Source organism: Anser cygnoides, chromosome 14, assembly GCF_040182565.1.
Source record: "Anser cygnoides isolate HZ-2024a breed goose chromosome 14, Taihu_goose_T2T_genome, whole genome shotgun sequence".
Classification (NCBI taxonomy): Eukaryota; Metazoa; Chordata; class Aves; order Anseriformes; family Anatidae; genus Anser; species Anser cygnoides.
The window spans coordinates 6,475,248-6,495,622 of record NC_089886.1 but is presented as its reverse complement, the minus strand read 5'-3'; the positions used below and the strand labels follow the sequence as shown (position 1 = coordinate 6,495,622).

Below are 20,375 nucleotides of genomic sequence, written 5' to 3'. Positions count from 1 at the left end.
AAGAGAGAGAACAGATTTTTATAGACACTACAAGTGCAATTAGAAAAGTTATTAAAAATATAACTGCAATGGGACCGTTAGTTTGTACAGAAGGCACCACTTGCATTGAGTTTACGTTGACTGCATCTCACAAATCAGCCTAAGTCATGAGGTCACCATGCAGAGGACTGGAGAGACTGGAAGTGAAGGTTCACCTACAGCTTGAGGTATCATGGCAGGAAGAGTATAAAATGCTGGAAAAGAGAATGAAACAAACATTTGATACAGTCACTGAGGTCTACAGACCTCAGAAAAGAGGGAGAGTTGGTGCTGAGAGAAGGCACAGACCTCACAGAGCAAGCAGAAAGCTGGCATCTCTGCCACAAAAGTTCAGAAGGAGCAAGGCAAGCAGCGGAGGCCTGAAAACTCTGGCAGGGAGAGAGGCAAAAAATAAACACATCAAATAAAAATAAAAGAGACAGCAATCCACCAAACTGAAGTCCCTAAAGCAGAGATGAATTAAGGTGAGAAAAGTCAACTCCTTTCAGCATCCTGCAGAGCTGGAGACCCATCATAAAAGCCTTTAGTGGTGTCCATAATTAATGGGACATTTATGTTAGATTGTGGCTCGTATAGTACACTCATCAACCTTGCTTGTAGTTAACTCTAAGGACAAGGGAACACACAGTTGGGAACATCCTTGTGAACGCAGCAAGTGCCTTGAGAGGAGACACTACCAGCTAGAGAAGCCAGACAGGTTCAGACAGCCTCCTTCTGTCCCAAAGCATTACTACAAGAGCGCATCCAACAGCAGAGGAGTCCAGATGACAAACAGGATGCATCCGCTCTGCTGGCTTACTTTTATTAAAAAGTTAAACAGAAAATTCACAAGCTGTTAAATCCCTGTTTTGCTCTTTAAAAAAAAAAAAACACATACTCTCCTTCCAGCCTTATCAGAGTAGGAAACTATACCAAAGCTACTAATACTTCATTCAAAATGAAATAGAGATCAAGCACCTAGGGAACGCAGTCCTGTTCTTCAGTGAATAAACTGAATCTCCTAGCATGAGACAATGCTAGGATTATCTGAGCATTTCATCTAACAAACTCCCTGCTATAACAAAACTCTCGGAATAGAGGGATGCCCTTGATCTCTCTTCTTGTAGAAGCTCAGTTTTGTTTATTGATATCTAACTGGCTTAGGCAGCTGGGAGCATTTTGTATACAGCAAAGGAGGAATATTCTTGAATATCATCACCTAAAGTTGCCAGGAACTTGACTCAGCGCTCAAGGTGACCTGTCCCAATCCCGTATTTTTAAAGGGCTCACAAGCAGCAAACAAGTCTAAGATAGAGAACTACAAAGCTACAAGTACAGGCTCCCCCAGACACAGGGATATATGCAAATTTATCCCCGCTGATTTCGTGCCATTGTCATCCCAGCTGAAGAGAGCAAGCCAAATGTAACCTTCCCAACAGCTGCAGCACAGCCACATTTGCTCTCCCAGTACCTCCTAAGGAGAGGAGAAGCTAGAGGCTGCAACTGTCCAAATGCAAAATACTTGCTTAGAGACATCTGTACAAGAGTTTTCCGATCAGATAACAAACCATTCCTGCAAAACAGACCGAGCAATTCACTCCAGCCTCACAAGCCACAGCACAGCAAGTAGCAGACGTAACTGATGCAGTATACAGGTCGTGCATTTAATACAGGGCCCACTCACCCCAGGGCCAGCAGAAGACATGAATACCAGCACCCAAAGCCTGCAACAAAGGACCCTGGACACCTACCTTCCTCAAGCAGCATGCTTCCTCCCCAGGCCAGGAGCAGCCTGCGTGCCAGGCCTCAAATAGGCAGACTGGCCACAGCTGAGGTGAGGTTACAGGTCCCTTATTAACCCTAACAAGGGTTGCTCCTGCATGTGTCTGTAATCAGTTGGTGGCAGAGTTCCCCTGTGGGGTGATAGCCTGTGCCCAAGCCAGGAATTAAAAGTAAAAACCTTTGTTTGATCTGTTTCTAGAGAATGAACTCGGTGTGAATATAGGCCCTTGCGCTCTGCCACCCAGGTGGGATCCCCACCTGAGGAAGGCCCCTTTCTGCTTTCTTTCTTCCATCAGCAAAATGTGAAGGCTTTCACCCCCTGTGCATTGTGGAGGCAGCTCTTAGGGAACCCCTGGGGCAGGGACTGAAGCCTTTTGGGTTTCCTGGCAGCCTCTCTCCACTTTCTTCACAGTCCTACCCCAGCCTGCCACTGCTTTCATCACCACGCTGCTCATCGGGTGCCAAGGCCGCTGTGTCTTGGGAGAGAGTGATCTCAAATGGTCTTCCATTTCCTTGGCTCCTCGTGAGGCCACTACGCAGAATTTCATTTCAGCATTATCAAACTGAACACTTTGATCGCTTCAATTATTTTCTTCCTGCCCTGTGTCATTTCCCCCTTGGGAGCAAAAGGTCTTTGTGCCAAATTGCAAAGCTCCTGAATGCCACCATAACACGGGCTTGGTGCTTGCCGCTCCCCAGCCAGCCAGAGGAGCAGGCTGCATGAGATAATCAATGCCTGGATGTGATTAGCACACAAATGAGGAGCTCAAGCGATAAGAAGGAAACGGAGAAAGATTTTTATTTTTTTTTGCTGAGTTAGCAGACCCAGTACTTTTTTTTTCTTCTTTTTTCCTTGAGAGTTCACATCAGAATTGCTCTGTTCTGTCCATCACCTAGCTCTAACCGTGGACTTCTTGGTGATGCTAATTAAGATCTCATACAACTGTATCCAGAAGAAACACTATAAGACTCCAGGTAGCCTACAAATGAGTGTTATCCAACTCATTGCCTCTCAGCTTGACTGCAGTACCTAGGCACAAAGTTTTCAATGCATAGGATCCTTAGCTAGTCCAGAAATCTGCAGTTCCATGCTTTTGGCTATGCCATGTCCACAGACATGCTCTCCAGGCCTTGTGGTGGCTCCTCAGGCGCTGTCACGTCCAGCTTGCAATCACAGTCCCTTTTTTCACATTTCTGTTCAAATAAGCCTGGACGCAAGAAATCTAAAAGGCTGCTCAGCACCTCCACTAGTTCTCACAGAGGCGATCGGCCCTGGGGCAGACACGTTCTGCAGCGGAGCAGGGGATGGAAGCGGGCAGGGCTTTTTTTTTTAATCCGGCATCGAGGCCCCTCGAGGCAGCCGAGGGAGCCGCCGTGGCCCGGCGGCCCTCGTGAGGGCGGCTGAGGAGGCGAAGGCGGAACCAGCAGCGCCCCCGCCCCGGCCGGGCAATGGCAGCCCCTGGGGAGCGCGGCGAGCAGGCCGGGGTGCCTCGGCCATGGCGTGAGGCGGCGGTGTCCTCACCAGCCTGCTACAGCACAAGTGTCTTCTGCCTCACAGAGCACAAAAGTGTCCCCATCCCGCCAGGCAGTCGGAGGGGACCTAGGCCTAGGGGTGGAATGGAAGCAGGTTGCTGCTCGGGGTGGTAGGCGAGCCCTGCCCCTGCCCACCTCCCCTTCCCATCTGCCCTCATATAATAGGTATGAGGCTCTAGAACACGACAGTCCAAACAGCGATGTAGACGAAAGCCCATCACAGTTGGAAGGGGTGCCTACGGCAAGGCAATCTATCCCCCGCATCGCTACATCTTTCGTCATGAAAGAAGGAAGGGTTATCGTCATGGGGGACTGCCTTCTGAAAGGGACAGAGGGCCTGATATGCTGTCCAGACCCAACCCACAGGGAAGTCTGCTGCCTCCCTGGGGCTCGGGGAAGAGACATTGTCAGGAAAGTCACTCGCCTCGTACGGCCCACCGACTGCTACCCGCTACTGGTTTTTCAGGCTGGTAATGATGAAGTAGCAAGGAGAAGTCCGAGAGCGATTAAAAGGGACTTTAGGGCTTTGGGGCGACTAGTTAGAGGACCAGGGGTACAGGTTGTGTTTGTCTCTGTCCTTCTGACGGGAGGGTCAATGCTGACAAGCAGACTCGTCTTATTAACACGTGGCTTCGAGACTGGTGTGACCAGCAGAACTTCGGGTTTGTTGATCACGGGAAGGTCTACGTGACACCAGGCCTGCTGGCACCAGACGGGATGCACCTCTCTCAGAGGGGGAAAAGGATTTTTGCTCAGGCGTTGGCAGGACTGATAGATAGCGGTTTAAACTAGAGTTGAGAGGGGAAAGGGATAAAACCAAGCCTGCCGGTGATAAGCTAAGGGATGGCATGCTAGAATCAGAGGGACTGTGTGCTAGTGAGGTCCTTCAGTCTGCTCCATGAGGTGCTGCGTGCAATGAGGCGCATTTGAACTGCTTCTACACAAACACACGCAGTATGAGGAATAAAACGAGTGAATTTCCTCCTGCAGCAAAGCTTGCCTGCGGTATCACAGACCATTGTAGAGAGATTGGCTCCATTCCCCACCTTCCAACACTCCATCAGGCTGAGAACACTTCTGGGCAGCTACCCCTGAAGTTTCTTCCAAACATGAGTTTAATTTGTGTTGTACATGACATAAGCCCCCATCTAGAGCTGACCTGCTAGCATCCAGCTTATTTGTAGCTGAATAAGCAAAACAACCTTTTGCTTTCTACCTATTAGGTCAGTGACACTGATTTCCCCTGACTGCAATGACTGCAGATCTTTACACACAGACGAGGGAGAACTGAAAGTATGAGTTGTTCCAGGAGCTGCTGTGTGCCAATGGGAAGTGGCAATTCAGGGTTGTTTTCCTCTGTCAGGTTTGCGTGATTGCACTAAGACCCTCTATCCTAGCTGTCTGCAGCTATTTACATTTTCTGCAAACACATTATCTGGAGCGGACGGAGATGAACAATTAAGTCAGAGGGACCCACTAGGACTCATGAAGGTGACATCTGGAATATCAGCAGAAGGAGAGAGTGTTGCAACTCTTATTCATGATCAGAAGTCTGCTCCTTTTAGCATCAAGTCCTTGGTCCATTTGCTGTTGTCATAATCACTAATGTCATTAGCAGCTTCTCTGCTCCAAGGATGCAGATGGCACTAAGTTGCCTGAAAAAATAAAATAAAAAATAAAATAAAATAAAATAAAATAAAATAAAATAAAATAAAATAAAATAAAATAAAATAAAATAAAATAAAATAAAATAAAATAAAATAAAATTGTAGAACATAAGCTATGAACTACCCTGACCAAAACCATGAAGCATCCAAGACACAATCCTCTCCCAACCCTCCAGTGTGACCGGACCATGAAAGAGCCATGTCCTCCGAACAAGAGGCTGTAGGTTCCCAGTCAAGTGAGCACTTGAGGCAGCAGAGTCAGACTGTCCTCTAAATGAACCCTTCCACTCCAGAGCCTTGTGTTCTCCAGATGGAAAGAACAGATCTGATGGTGGAGTCTGGGGGAGCCCTTCAGAGGATCCAAGTATTGTCTCACTGAAAAAAGGTCCTAGTGCCTGCAGGAGGTATTAGTTACTGGCAAGCACATCAGAGTCCCTCCATTACCTGTCACTTAATAAAAGTTTTCAAAGTACATCAGTATTAGAAAGGCACCAGAGAAACCCTTAATCATGATAATAACTATTAATTTGGGCCAGGGCAGTGGAATTGGTTTATTATCTGCTGCTTTTTAGACACAGCTTGCATCTATACTTAGAAATGTCGATTAATTTATGGACGTGGAGCTTTTATCCCTCTCCTGATAGCTGCCAGGTCCTCTCCCCATTTAGATTTGCTGGCTAACTTTCCTATGTGAAATTCGGCAGAAAAGAGGCATGCAGATCACCTTGGGAGAGAAGAAACTATCTTTAATTGTTCAGGAGAGCATCCGGGACGATTGGGCTAGACCTCAGCAGCCAGTCTTGTCCAGGAGAGCTCAGGGGAGCTGTAAGACAGAAGGTTATGAAGCAGATATCACTTAGTGTGGTGCTGGGGGGCTACCTACAATTAAAGATGTGTAGCCTACAAAATCTGTAGCATTTATGACATTTTGACTTTGGAGAGGGGAAAACAGAACACCTGCTTATGGTTAGGAGAGGAGACTCTATGCACATCCCTTCCGTGTTCGTACTCTCATTAAGGGCATCTGGTCCCATCAGTTCAGCCGAGTTACCCTTACATTAGTGCACACACAGGTCTCCCTTCCATGGACTGACTGTGTCACTGAACCTTTTTTTTTTCAAGTCTGAAGGAACCATAAATAGTCAGAAAATGGGATGGTTCAACACTGAATGGAAGCTGGCTTCCATGTCTCTTTCCCCTCAATTCTCTGCCACAGCTGTCTTGCTGATACCAGCCCTTATGACATCTGCAACTGAGCGTTGCTTCTCCAGCCCCGGGGTCTGGACTAGAGGTCTTGACACTTCACACACAGCTGAAGATTGCTGTGATGGAAGGATGCAAAGATGGACAACTGCACACGCTATGAGATAGCTGTAAGCTACAGGGCTAAAAATAACAACAGCAATTGAGAAATATTGAGAAATAATGCCAAGAAGGCTTGCCATAACTTGGGAACATAGGTTTAGCTCTTTGGTTTTGAGAGCAATTTTAGCACATGCCCACCATTTCTCAGCACTTTCAACCTGCCCTGAGCACTGACTGTGTTTCTTTGCTCCCTGCTTACACCATGCAGGATTACCGGGTGAACATCTTCTTGCGACAGCAATGGAATGACCCACGGCTGGCATACAATGAATACCCTGATGATTCTCTGGACCTGGACCCCTCCATGCTGGACTCCATCTGGAAGCCTGACTTGTTCTTTGCTAACGAGAAAGGAGCCCACTTCCATGAGATTACCACAGACAACAAGCTGCTGAGGATCTCCAGAAATGGAAACGTCCTCTACAGCATCAGGTGAGGTGACTGACTGGGGAGGGCTCCACCAAATGGAGGAGGGTAGAGCTGAGATCCTCCTGTATATGCCTAACATGAGCAAGTGGAGACTTGGAGCATGCCACTGGATAAAAGGAATTGAGTTGTATTTTTTTAGGTGGGAGAGCATTCCATTAACAGTGTCATAGCCATGTGGTGGAAAGGGACCTCTGGAGGTCCTCCTGCTGCGGCTATGGTTATGTGCAATAGTCAAACCTTAGTTAGGGCTCTCACAAGAAGGTGGACTTTGTCTCATGGACCCAAAGCTCAGCAGCCTTAGCCTTAGGTTCACCCAAAAACACCCCCAAGGATTTTGCTCCCTGATTCCTTCTCAGCACACACTTGTCCAGCATGTGTGTGCTGTCTGTCTCATGGCATAGCTGCAGCCACAGTCACCCATGTGTCACATCTGGAAGATATTTAACGTGAATTCTTCCCAAGGGGCTTGTTTGAAGACATAATTGAAGGCTTATCTCTCTGATTGATCAAAGATGGAGACCCCTGCCAAAGATGCATTGAGAAAAACAAAGTGGACAAAAGCTAGTGGTGGTTCTATTCTGCTCAGGTGCTAGTTTAAATACAGAAAATGCAGTTGCTTTCATAAAAAGAACATTTGAACAGGTCAATTCTGTCTTCTTTTACAACATCTTCTGTCACAACATGCCCTGTAGGTCTGATAGAAAAATTCAATTCCTGTCCCCCAGGAAATTCTGCTATTTCTAGATGAAGGCAAAAAGCTGAAAAATTTGAACGCTCTAGCTAACAGCATTTTCAGCATTATCAAACCAAATAACACAAGTCTAGCTATCTGAATCAAATCATTTAATATCAGCTTGTAGAACCAAACAAACAATTTGAGCACAGATCACTGTATAGGGCAGCACAGCAACACACCACAGGAAATGGTAGCAAGCCATTCCAAAGAATAGACAGCACCTAGTGGAAAATGGAGTTTGAAAGGCAAAACTAAAGGTCTCAAGAAGTACAGTAGGAATTCAGGAAGATACAGAGATTCATACTGACTTACCAAAGGGCATTTTCCTTGCATAAAATCCCACCAAAGTCTCCGTTTTCCCCCACAGAAACCTGTGAACCTGACCAAATTTCCTTTTTCTTTCTTTTTCTTTTTTTTTTTCCAACACAGAAATGTTCTGTTCAAAGATTTCCAAACAGTCCAAACAGTCCCAATCTCTAGAAATGTATCTGGGGGGTCCATAGGATAAGTCTGGGCTTGCTGTTAATCCAGACTGTTTTGAGCCTGAGGCAAGAAATGAAGATAGAAGCAGCAAAACTGTTTGATGTGGGAGCTCTCTGTTCTGCACTGTCCAAAGCAGTATTACAATGAAACACCACCTGCAGCAGGCAACTCGGATGGAAATTATTTCACAGACCCAAATTCTTGGCATTTCTTTCCAACACCATGTGTGAAAGCTCAGGCAGGGAAAGGGTAAATAATCAGTCATTCCCTCGAGCACTCCAGTGTGTCTTGGGCAAAGTACCAACCTGTATACAATGTTGGGTGTCTGAGAGTGTTCATCCCTTCATCAGTACCCCAGACTGCTTGGCACTCCCCTGTGCTCTCTTCTCTCCTCAGGATCACGCTGACTCTGGCCTGTCCCATGGACCTGAAGAACTTCCCCATGGATGTACAGACGTGCATCATGCAGTTAGAAAGCTGTGAGTCCTGCGCATGTCTCCATCTCAGAGAGGAGACAACGTGTTTCCCCTCTCCCTCTCCTCTGCCATCACCCTCCCCAGCTGCAGCTCCTTCCCAGATCAGCCTTCACTGGGCTCTCCCAGCATGGAAGAGAGCAGAGGATGGACAGCTGGGACAGGCTTGTTCTGCTGTGTGTGCCTGGGGCACCTCTCTTCCAGCCTTGTTTCTGCTGCTCCTCCCTGCTGGCATGCCCTCTGCAAACCCCACACAATCATCTGCATCTACATCTTCGGCCAACGCCAGCAATAATGTTTGCCATCAGAGACAGAAAGCTCTTAGAACAAATGAGGGCAAAGTCAGTTCAGATGTCACCAAAACAAGAACCAGACTCTAAACTGCTTCAAGCCAGTGTGTGGTTAGAGACCCCCACTCAGGGGTTCATCACTCTTTGCCCCATCCCAAGAAGTATTTGCTCAGGATTTTCCATTCATTCAGCACATGTGACATTTCCTAGAGAAGCTAAACTTCAGAAGGTCCCGTGATAGAAGCCCTGGCTTGCTTGTATTTACATTGGCCTTTCACTTTGGAGGAGAAAGGTGAAAGTGCTCTCAGCTGCAAATGGGATGTTTTTCTCTCTAGCTGAACATTTGCCCCTTTTACATGCTGCTTTTCCCAAAGGAGGGAAAGACGATGAATAACTTCATTCAGAGAAAGAGGTCAGGTTTGAAAACATAAACAGCTCAACCATCTCATTTCAAGTAAAAATGTCAGACTATTCACTGAACACCATCACTGCCCCAGCAGAGGTCATTGCCCTAGCTTTTACCACATGCATAAGCAGTTCTGCTTCAACCGAAGTCCCACCCATTACAGCATTGCCTGGGAACACCAGGTTCAGCCTCTGCCTCCAAGCATATCTCTCTTCTACAAGTCTGTCCCTTCCCATGTTAGTATTTAGTATTTATTTCACATGCTATTTGTTCCATCCTCTCAACAGTTGGCTACACAATGAATGATCTAATATTTGAGTGGCAAGAAAAAGGAGCCGTGCAAGTTGCTGACGGGCTGACATTGCCTCAGTTTATCCTCAAAGAAGAAAAAGACTTGAGATACTGCACAAAGCACTACAACACAGGTCAGTACTCTTCACCCTTAGCCCCTATATTCATCAGAGATGAATTCAAGACCATGCATTTGCCAGAATCTCTTGCTAAGTCTGATGGCAGTCTGGTGATATAAGCCTTGTTCTACCCAGCCAGGAACAACATAACTAGAAACACACAGATATGTTGCCAGTAAGTATATACGTATATAGACAATAAAAAGCTAATAGACACAAAAATTGGAACCATCTTGTCCCCATAACATCTGCATCAGTTCAAGGGAGTTTGGCTTGGACCTTTTCTCCCTCCATTTTCTTTTGTCTTTGATGCAAGGGAGCAGGTAAAATTTAACTGACAAAGGACGTACTGTCAAAAGCTTGCTTTGCTATGTTGATTTATGTACATATTTCCGAACTTGTCAGATGATGTTTATGTCCTCGTCTCACAAGATTCTGGTTCTAGCCAGTGTGAGGAAAGTCCCCAGACAACAGCTGAAACCAAGAGGCTCACCGTACCAGTAACTTTACATTTATCTCCTGTCATTCTCAGGCAAATTCACCTGTATAGAAGCTCGTTTCCACCTGGAGCGGCAGATGGGCTATTATTTGATCCAGATGTACATCCCCAGCCTCCTTATTGTCATCCTGTCCTGGATCTCCTTCTGGATCAATATGGACGCTGCACCAGCTCGAGTTGGCCTGGGGATCACCACAGTGCTCACTATGACCACTCAGAGCTCAGGCTCCCGAGCGTCACTGCCCAAGGTAAGGAACACCCTTAACCTCACTGAGGGGGCAAAACGATCACTCTCTGGGGACAGAATATGTGTAAGCCACAACACAGATCCTCCTGCTCAACACAAGAGGTATTCTGCTGCCATTGCACTATCCCAATTTAAGGGCAAGCAGAGCAAATTCCAGCCTCCTCCTACAAATAATTTAGCTTAGTTTCCATGACAAGCAGTAAAACTTTCCTTAAGTGCTCAACCCAAGATCCACTGCAGCTCCCAGAGGCCAGGAGCTCTGCACTTCACAAGCACCTGCAACAAGCAGACAGGGATATGCACCATACAGTTCAGCTTTTATCCACTTTTTTTTTTTTTTTTTTGTCCCTCATACTTGCATAATAGCTCTAAATTTGGCTGCTATGAAGGGCTTCTGGTGTAGTCAGTTTAGATTTCTATTTTCCCTGCGTGTAAACCATTACTGTGAAGACATGGATAAATTTGCAACTGTGAAATTATTGCTACTAATTACTCCACAAGAAGTTTCATTTACCTATTAGTACATTCATGTTAAATGAGATAGATTTTGTTATCCAAGAGCAGATGTCAACCATACCATGGCTTGCCAAAATTCTTCCAAAGACCTGGAAGTAACATGAACAATGACAAACAAAAAGGCATTTGGATGAACATGCCATCACATCCCTCTCTCTCCCTCTGACTCCTAGGTGTCCTACGTGAAGGCCATAGACATCTGGATGGCCGTGTGCTTGCTGTTTGTGTTCTCTGCACTTCTAGAGTATGCTGCCGTCAACTTTGTGTCCCGGCAGCACAAAGAGCTGCTCAGGTTCAGAAGGAAGAGGAGGCATCACAAGGTAATACATAAGGCATGAAGGACACGGCTGGAATCTGTCCCAGCAGAACATCACTACATGGTCAGCTGGCCAGGGAAGTCCTCGGTACATGGTCAGATAGTAAAGGGAGTCATGCATCAAAAAGCAGGGCAAACTTGATGAATTGTGTCTTTTAACAGTCTGCTGACCACAGGGGTCTAGCAAGCTGGTTTTTGTTAGCTAGCCAAGCATTTTAAGCCAAAAGGGTTGTTCTCATCAGAACAATTTTCACACAGAGAGATGTTCTGGTCTGAGTTCTCCTCTTCAGAAGACACAGTGAGGGCTTGGGGGGAGGCAGGCAGGGAGCTGGGAGGGATGCCTGTCAGAGAACAGCATCCCCCTGAAAGTCAGCCTACATTAGCCCGGAGGTAAGTGACACCTCTTTTGTTTCTGTCATCTCTGTGTTCAAAAGCATCTGCTGCTCAAACTGACTGCAAATTCCTCTCGGAAGGAAAGAACATTCTGCACAGCCTTAGCCTCGCTCCATGCTCATTGCCATGACTGATGCCAACCTGAGCATGCACGTCACATAGATTGTACCCCCTGCAGCCTGGACTCTACTAGCTTTTAGGCTGAGGTACTGCAGCTGAGATGGCATCTCAAAGGATGCACTAGAAGGAAACATAAAGGTGACTGTGATCAATTAACAATTGCCCTTAATTAACTAGCAGAATCAGGTGGCAGTATCAGTTTTTATCACCAGGTCTGAGACACTGCCCTCAAGCTAACCTGACAAAACAGTGTAATTTTTAGAAAGAAACACTGAAGATTGAGCTGAGGAGGGTCTCAGGATAGCTCCTAGGAGATCAAGGTTGAACCTACCCTGCCTAAAATATTTCTTATAAATATTTGTCTAGCCCATGTTTTAGAGAGCCCCCTTTGAACAATCCCATACAGAGACCACTCATTCCAGAACTTCTCTGTCTCAGCCATTAGAAACCTTTCCCAGGGTCTAACCCATCATACAGCAGTTCACAATGCCTGCCTGGAGAACTAGCAGCATTCCAGGAGGCAGCATTGGCTAAAGGGCAGGCTATCAGCATGCCTGATTCCCTGGCTTTTTGTAGATTTGCCTCTGTCTACAAAACAGGAGATGACTGTTCAGTTTTCCTTAGTCCAGCCAGGACCTGGGATAAAGAGTATTGCACAAATGCAAAGGAAAAGAAGTAACAGATGGGACCATCAGCACCCGTTAATTTTGTCAGAGCAGAGTGAGACCCTGCCATCTCATACTCAACTGGGGCTATTTTTGTTTCAGAAAATGTGTCCTGATTAATAGAACCAAAGCTAAAACCACTCAACCTGGGTGCCTCATAGTGCTTGTATCCATTTATCCAGATTTAAGCATCCTCTCTGAAGCCGTGCTGTTGTATGCAGATCACTCTGGACTAGTGTTGATAAAACAATAAGGAGGAAAAAAAAAAAAAAACCACACTAATATACTGATGAGTTTAAAAGATATTTGCCAGAGATGTTCCATTGAACACAAGGCTGTTATTACAATCCCTGCCTAATCTCACAGCAATTTTAATTGGAACAAAGCATAAACAAAAACACTTGAAAAAGCAAAATGAGCAAGGTTTGCAGGCTCATCAGAAAGCTAGGAGCTGACTGCAAATATGCAAATGGATTAGTACAGCTGCCAGAGAACCTAATTGCTCTGTCCCAATGTCCTGATGTGTCTGGGTAGCTCTGCCTGGTTCAGACGTGACGCGTGAGGCTGAAAACAAATTATATGTTGCAGTGATCTGTCCTGGTTGAAGAAGCTGGGTCAGACTCACATTAATAGGCCTACCCAAACCAAAACCTACTAGCTGTTCTTCACAGCTCAGCACCCCAGACCATGTGTCACAGTCTGGCAGTAGCACAATGAACAGTCTGGCACTAACACAAGTGAATCCAGATACATCTGTTTCTCGCTTTCCTGAGAGTAGGATTCAAGATGCTAGCTCATTCTTGTCAGAAAGACTCCTTTTTTTCCTCTCTAAAAAACAAAAATAATAATTAGAAAAGCTAATAGCTAAATATATATTTATATTAAATAAAAAATAGCTAAATAGCTGCTGCCAGGGTTTGATTGGTTCTTTCCACCTCTTACCTCATTCTGCCTGGAAAGAGAGGGAGAAATAGACCAGAAAGTCTGACTAGACAACTCTCTCTTTGAGTGTTTGAGTGTTTTTGGAGAGCCAGGCCAAGGATGCCAGCCCAGCCTGGATAGTGATGTGAAAGCTCTCCTGATAGTGATTGAAAGCTCTCCCTGATTCCCCAGGGCCGAGTGATGCCAGTCACTGCTGCCAACCCCAGCACCGCAGGAAGAAGAGCAGCAGCCCAGGGCCTCCTGCATCCACCCTGTGCCACCAGCCAGAGATGCACGGGGTGATGGCAGCACAGCCAGAGCTGCTGCGGGCAGCAGGGGGGCCAGGTACCCCTTCCCCACCAGCAGTGCAGGTGGTTGTGGCCACCTGGCAATGCCTGCATCACCCACCATCAGCTAATCAGGCTCAGCCAGGTCTCTGAAACAAATAGGCCTGCTGTTAGATCATACAGCTCGACAGTTTGCCTCTGTATTTAAAAAAAAAAAAAAAAAAAAAAAAAAGAAAAGAAAGAAAGAAAATGCTTGACTTTGTTTGGGTTGTTTATTTTTGCTTAGATAACACCAGTGTGCTCTTCCCTCTGCTTCCCCACCCCTGAGCGAGCACAGTCCATCCATCCCACGCAACTACCCGCTCGGTACAGGGGCCATCCAGAAAAGACACTCTGCAAAGAAATAAGGACGGGAAATTTCCCCGTGATTCCATGATTGCATCCTTGTGTGCAAGAGAATAGGGCTGCAAGGCCTCTGCCAAGAAAAACAGTAACAACATTTGCTTTGAGATTGGCAAATAAGGGATTTTTTTTCTGCTCATTAATTGGAATTAGCACAAGGAGCCGTGTCTTAGCATTGGCACACGGAAGGGAAACTTCTGCCACTCGCCTGGCAGAGGGCTCATGAGACAGGGGCTGAGGGGCTCGGGGATATCCCGCAGGCAGGCGAGCTGAGGGTTGGCCCCGTGCTGCCTGCAGAGGTCTTTTCCTGGACAGGCCGTGCCGCCCGCACGTCCATGTAACTCTGTAGGAAGCCTCCTGGTGTGGCTTCGACTGCGTGAGTTCCATGGAGCCCCCTCCTTCTGGGCGAGCTGTACCCCGCAGGCAAAGCAAAGAAGGTGCTGCTAGGAGCGGGGGGAGGGAGGGCCAGAAGCAAAACAGGGGATGCAACTGGAAAAAAAGAAACGCGGTACCGTAAACCGTTCGAGTATGTCGAAGATACCAAGGAGGCTGGAGTCGTTCTGCTCTCCACGGGGTGCCTGGATCCCCTGCTTTGCCTCTGCGCATCACCCAGCTGGCACCCCTCTATAAGGCTGACCTCCCAGGAGCAGAGGTTTTGGGTTTGCCCACCAGTGCCGAGGTCGGGGCTCGACGGAGGCGTCTCTCCCTCGAGAGCAGGGCGTTGCCAGTGGAGAGCCTTATAGCAAGGGTGCACTGTCTATATCTCATTTTAAGTAGAGTCCCATGCTCAATCTGTTTCAGGAGGACGAAGCCGGCGAAGGCAGGTTCAACTTCACCGCCTACGGGATGGGGCCGGCGTGCCTGCAAGCCAAGGACGGCATCTCCGTCAAGGGCGCCAACAACAACAACACGGCCAACCCCGTCCCCCCGCCGTCCCGCTCCCCCGAGGAGATGCGGAAGCTCTTCATTCAGCGAGCCAAGAAGATCGACAAGATCTCGCGCATCGGTTTCCCCATGGCGTTCCTCATCTTCAACATTTTCTACTGGATCATCTACAAGATCGTCCGCAGGGAGGACGTGCACAACCAGTGAGGGGAGGGGAGCAGCTGGGAGGGAGAGAGCAATCCTTTATATATGTGCAATAGCAATGCAGCAATGCATGAATTTAAGAATGTGGCAATATCTACTAAAAAAAAAAAAAGGGGGGGAGGGGGGCTGGGAGGGACTTTTAATTGTGGGAACTGAGGATAAGCGGCACAGGGAGGAGAAAAAACAGCTCTTGATCTGGGGAGTGCAAGGGCAGGGGTTAGTTTTACAGCATAGGAAGGTTTGGATTGCTCCAGCTGCAATCCAAGCAGTGTAATATATTACTATATATTCATGCTTAATTATAATGCAAAGAGAAAACAATCAAAAAAAAGATAAAAAAATCCTTTTTTTTAGCCTATTAACAGCTTAGATTCTCAAGTCACTGGAATGATCCATAATTCCATGTGCAGAAATGATTGCAATTACGCTTTATCTGACTTTTGCTATAGAAAGGCCATACTAGTTAAGCACGTGGGGAAAAAAAGCCCTAACAAAAGAAAAAAAAAAGCAAGAAAATCATTCTATGCTTCTCTAGGTTTTGCACTTTGAAAACTGGATAGACGGGGAAACTTAAGAAAGAGGCTGTGGGTTGTTGTTTATTTTCTATATTTACTTTTTTTAGTCACGGGTTTGCCGATCAAACATTTTGTGACTTTTGGATAGAGGAAAGCAAATACATTCTGTCTCTCATCCCCATCAGAGAGCATCCAGTGGGAAACTCGAGAAGGACATCAGAGCCTTCATCAGAAGTCACAGGTACCTTCTGTCCTTTTAAACGACCTGGAAAGATTTGACTCCCAGGAGTCAGAAATACTGTTCAGACCACTCGATGATGAAGGTTTTTTAAAACAGCCCTTTTTTTTTTTTTCCCAAACCCCTTTCTGCCATGTTTGTTTACAATATGGGGGGATAGAAGAGTGGGGTGAGTTAAAGCATAAATTATATTTAAAATGTAGGGAAAACAGGCATATTCATGCCTTGCCACAACAGGAACGGGCGAACGGCAATATTCTCAGTACGGGGTGGGGGGGAAGGTGTGTACAGAGAGAGAGGCTGTTATTTTCAGACATTTCATAGCCGTAGTATTAATAGCGAAGTCGGGCCAATGGACCCGAAACTCTATTTTTGTAACTATTTTGGTGCTGCATTTAGCTTTAACGTGGATGGGAGGCTGGAGCAGGCTGCTTTGCCCATCTCTGCCACCCGGCAGAGCCCCGGGGCGGCTGGCACGGGGTGCTGGGGATAGGGAAGGAGGGGAGGGAGGGCGGGATGGGGGCGGTGGGTGCCCACTGACGGGGGAGCAAAGGGGTCTCCCTTTGGCCAAGTGGTGGCACAGGTTGGCGCCAGCGTTTGGGGTGGGGGGGGACACGCCATTTATCGCAGGGGTATTATTTGAAAGGCTGGCTCGGGTCTGGCATGGGTGAGTGGGGGGCTTGAGGCCCCCCTTGGCTCTGTGGGACCACGCTCGTGAGCCGGGCTGCGGCACCCGGGGCGATTCAGTTGCGTTCGTTTGCACTTTAGCGAGGCGGGTAAAAGGGAGTGGGAAGGAAGAGACAATCAGTCTGCACTGAAGCACTTGGCGTGGGGTCTGGACTAGGCACTACAGAAAGGCAGAGAGATGAGCGGCACCCGGGGGGCTTCCACTCTCCCTCCACCTCATGCTCAGGCCCGGTGACCTGGGCTGCGGTCCTGATGCCTTCCTCAGGAGCAGACGGGTTCATCGGGAGCAGACAGGCTCCTGCTTGCAGAAGTTGTGTCCCCACAGCAGCTGGAGCAGCTCATGGTAATGTGCCAACCCCGGCACTGCCAGCTCCAGCCTGGCCCAGGTCAGCAGCCTCAGAGCCTGGGACGGGAGGTGGGAGCCCCCCCTCAGCCGCCGGTGGTCCAGGCAGCTCTGGGAGACCTGGGTGCTAGCACAGGGTCGGTGCCGAGGGGAGAAACCACCATGGCCAGGCAGAGGGACACCCATCCCCAATGCTGCCAATTCAGCACCTTTCACCAGCACTAAATACACTTTATTTAAAAACAATTTAAAAAAAAACGAAACGAAGAAGAAGGAAAAAAAAATCACAATGGTCACTGTGTGGACTAGGGCAAATGGCAATATTTCCTAATGTTTTGGCAAAGGCCGCCTAGCTTTCTGTCTCCGTTGGCACTGCTGGGACAGGGAAAGGTCACACGATACCAGTATGACCCAGTACATCAGCCCCTGCCCCTCTTTCCTCTATTCGAGCAGCAGAAAACCTGTGGGCTGGGGATTTCTCCTTCCCCTGGCAGACTGTGCCTTCCCGAGGAGGGAGACCTCAAGCTGTTGAGCAGAGCTGTTATTTGATGCTAGGACAACTTTCTGAGACTTGGCTGGAGCCCAAGCCTGCTGCCGGCTCGGGGTTTGCTCACTGAATTATTGAGCCCCTCCTGCATGCGCGAGGGACGGTCGTGCCAGCTGTGGGTTGTGCAATCGCTTTAACCAGCTCGTCCTTGGCTGAGACATCGAGCAAAACCGAGGAGTTCCGCTACCTGCCCCCGCCCGGCAGCAGGGGAATGACCACAATTCACTGTTACTTGGACAAAAATGGTCCTTGCCTCTGTGCCCAAGCTTTGCAGGCAGGAGTCAGCAGTGTGGGTGTGCTTCACACTACGTCTGGGTGTCCCCAGGGCCTCAGGGCACAGCCAGCTCCAGGTTTCCTCGCAGGGTGACTTCACCCCAACACGTCTCTGTGCCCATCCTCTGCCTAGCTGGAGCTGCTGCAAGGAGCTGTCTGTCGGTTGTTAACAGATCCCGTGCACCGTGCTCCCACCCATCTAGGTCTTGATCCTACAGCCCAAGGGTAAGACCAGAGCAAGGAGGAGGAACCTCCTGCCTCATCCGTCTCGTATGTTCCCATCTCATCTCGCTGTGCTCTGGCTAGGAGGGGGGGCAGGAGACATAGATAGTCTCGTGGTTACTGCTTCACTGGAGCTCCGGTGTCACTTCTTGGCACTGGGTAAGGCCAAAGGAAGGCACATTAGTGACTGGAATTGCCAGAAAGGTGCTTGTATCTCCTGCTCATATACAAGCACTCTGGCTGCTAGTGGAGTCCATGGGAATTCAGGGACAGAAACGAGAATTGCACGCTTACCAGCCTGCCTCTGCATCCACTGCAACTCTGCCAACCCCTCGGCATGTTTTATGCTCACCATAACACTGTTTTCTCTTCATTAAGCAGCCAGCTTCCACTCGGGCCATTTTCCAGCCCCAGGGCTGCCCACATGGTGAAAGGGAGCAGCACTCGTACAGCCCAACGTGAAACATGCAGGGTTTTGGCAAAGGCCAGATGCTGCTGACAGCTGGCCCACAAATGTTCTGCCAGATCACTTCACCACGTAGACAAGACCTTAGGTTGTCCTAGGAGCCCCTGGAAAGTCTGTGAAGTTTTCAAAATCAAACATTTTTCCCCATCTGTACTTCCCTGTTTAGTCGCAGCATTGCAACAGAACTTGCTTTGATAATCTATCTCCTAAGTAGGCTGCTTCAGCAGTGCCAACAATTATATTTATTAGTAAAAATGTACAGGATTTGATATTGCAGGGTAGCTTCCAGGCATGTTGATGGAATTTAACTCAGTACTTGTTAGCTTTCTTTAAAAACCAGGCTCAGAAACAAAACCTCTGAATAAAATCAGTGGTCGGGCTGGCAGTAGAAAGAAAATAAGGTCCTAATTTGCTTGGACTCTTCGGAAAAACATAGCCTCATCCCAAAAAAGCATTATTTCCAGATGTTGCTGAAGATGTATCACTTCATGAGCAGGAATTATTTTTGCTAACTGTGGAAAAGGAAAATAAGGTAGGATAAATTTACTATTTCAGTCAGGTAGATGGGTCCTTCACTGTTTAATTTCTGACCAAAGCAGGTTTCCAGCTAGGATCCCAATCCCAATCCCATGGACATCCATGAGAGGTGCTGAAAAGGGTCCAGGACAGACCAGTAAGCGTGTGGTGTGCTGCAGACTGCAAGGCTTTGCCTTGACACTGGCACAGCACGGGCTTGCCTTTAAATACGCGGCAGGGCCATTCATTTCATGGGTCTCCTGGTGCCCGCACCCCTCCTGTCCTAGAAGCCTTTGCTGGTCAGGGCTGGGGGACTTTGCTCCTACAAACATCAAACAATACCAAACGCTGGATGTTCTCATGTCCTGTGAATAGAAACAAAGTGGGTTTTTGTGTGTTTTTTTTTTCTTTTTTTTTCTTTTTCCACAGACTTTTCTGGAAGGTTTTTATTTTGTTTTGTTTCTTCTGCCACTTCTGAAGATCTTTATTTTTGACGCAAATCCAAGGACCAAGGAGGACCATTCTTGGCTTCCTAGCACTGGTAGAAAAAGATTACAAGCGTTTACAATATAGAGATTTTTAAAAAGAAAGGAACATGTGATAGGAGAAAATGATATTTTAAACGGTATCATTTTTCACAGATTTTATACAATCATATTTTTGTACTGTGCTAGCATTCCTTAATAAAACACAGATCTTATCCTTATGCCAAATAAAGACAACGCAATCTCTTTCAATATCCATCACTCCAAGACTCGCTTCCAGCAGCAGTGGGTAACGCAGGCCGAGCCTTGCCTGCCCCACAGCACGGCCCTATGGGGGGCTGTAGGTTTGGGGTCACTGCCTGCCGGCTGGACACTGCACATCTCCCATCCAGGGGCTGCAAGCAGCTGGTCTGGCCTCACGGTAGTGTCCCAAAAAGCTCAATTCAGTGAGAGAAGTACCTGATCCCTGCTGGAAGGCACCCTGCACTCCCATCTTCTCTAAGGGAGATGTGAAGGGTATGTTACGATGCTCCTGCTTCTCGATAGATTCCCATCATTTCTCTGGAGGCAGCACACTACTTAAGTAGAAAATTAAGCGCTTGATTGTTCTTCAGGGTGAGGAAATGAGCACCAAAGCAGAAGCTAATGAAGTTAATGAATAGCAAAATTAATGAATGACACCTTCAAAATTACTTCAGGTCCTTTAAGTTTTCTCAGCCCCCCTCTCTCCTTCTGAACGATTCTCTCTTACTGGCAGTTTCATCACATCTCTTTTGCTCAAATGGATCTAGGCCAGGAGTCCCTTACCTCACTCAAAGTGAGGTAACCAAAAAAAAAAAAAAAGGCATTTTTTTCTGCATTCATCCCCCTTCTTTCTCCTGAACTTTCATTTCCGTGAGGTTATGTTCCTCAGCTCTGCAACCTCGGAAGGGCCCGGCAGGGATAGGTGTCTTGGGAAACACAAAGAAATAGGAGAATAACTATTCCTCCAAAGCAGGCAGGGTAACGGTGACCAGGAAAGCGCTTCCATAGCGAA

The 20,375-nt window shown here is 47.5% G+C and overlaps 1 protein-coding gene and 1 long non-coding RNA gene across 3 annotated transcripts in view; one reads left to right on the top strand and one right to left on the bottom strand.

The window, feature by feature from the left end:
• Nucleotides 1-3,919, bottom strand: part of LOC106032840 (uncharacterized) — a 156,138-nt gene extending 152,219 nt beyond the window's left edge. Inside the window, exon 1 of the long non-coding RNA XR_010834977.1 lies at nt 1,770-3,919. This is a non-coding gene — a long non-coding RNA (uncharacterized lncRNA). The remainder of the gene's footprint in view (nt 1-1,769) is intronic.
• The window catches only part of GLRA1 (glycine receptor alpha 1), a 39,587-nt gene extending 23,295 nt beyond the window's left edge, over nt 1-16,292 (top strand). Inside the window, exons 4-9 of one of the 2 annotated variants that reach the window (XM_013175996.3) lie at nt 6,574-6,797; nt 8,410-8,492; nt 9,470-9,607; nt 10,125-10,339; nt 11,028-11,174; nt 14,760-16,292. In XM_013175996.3, the coding sequence (XP_013031450.1) occupies nt 6,574-6,797; nt 8,410-8,492; nt 9,470-9,607; nt 10,125-10,339; nt 11,028-11,174; nt 14,760-15,050 (1,098 nt within the window). In that variant the 3' untranslated portion in view covers nt 15,051-16,292. Of the gene's footprint in view, nt 1-6,573; nt 6,798-8,409; nt 8,493-9,469; nt 9,608-10,124; nt 10,340-11,027; nt 11,175-14,735 lie in introns of both variants that reach the window. The other variant, XM_013175995.3, reaches the window with a different exon arrangement.
• Nucleotides 16,293-20,375: the final 4,083 nt, after the last annotated feature.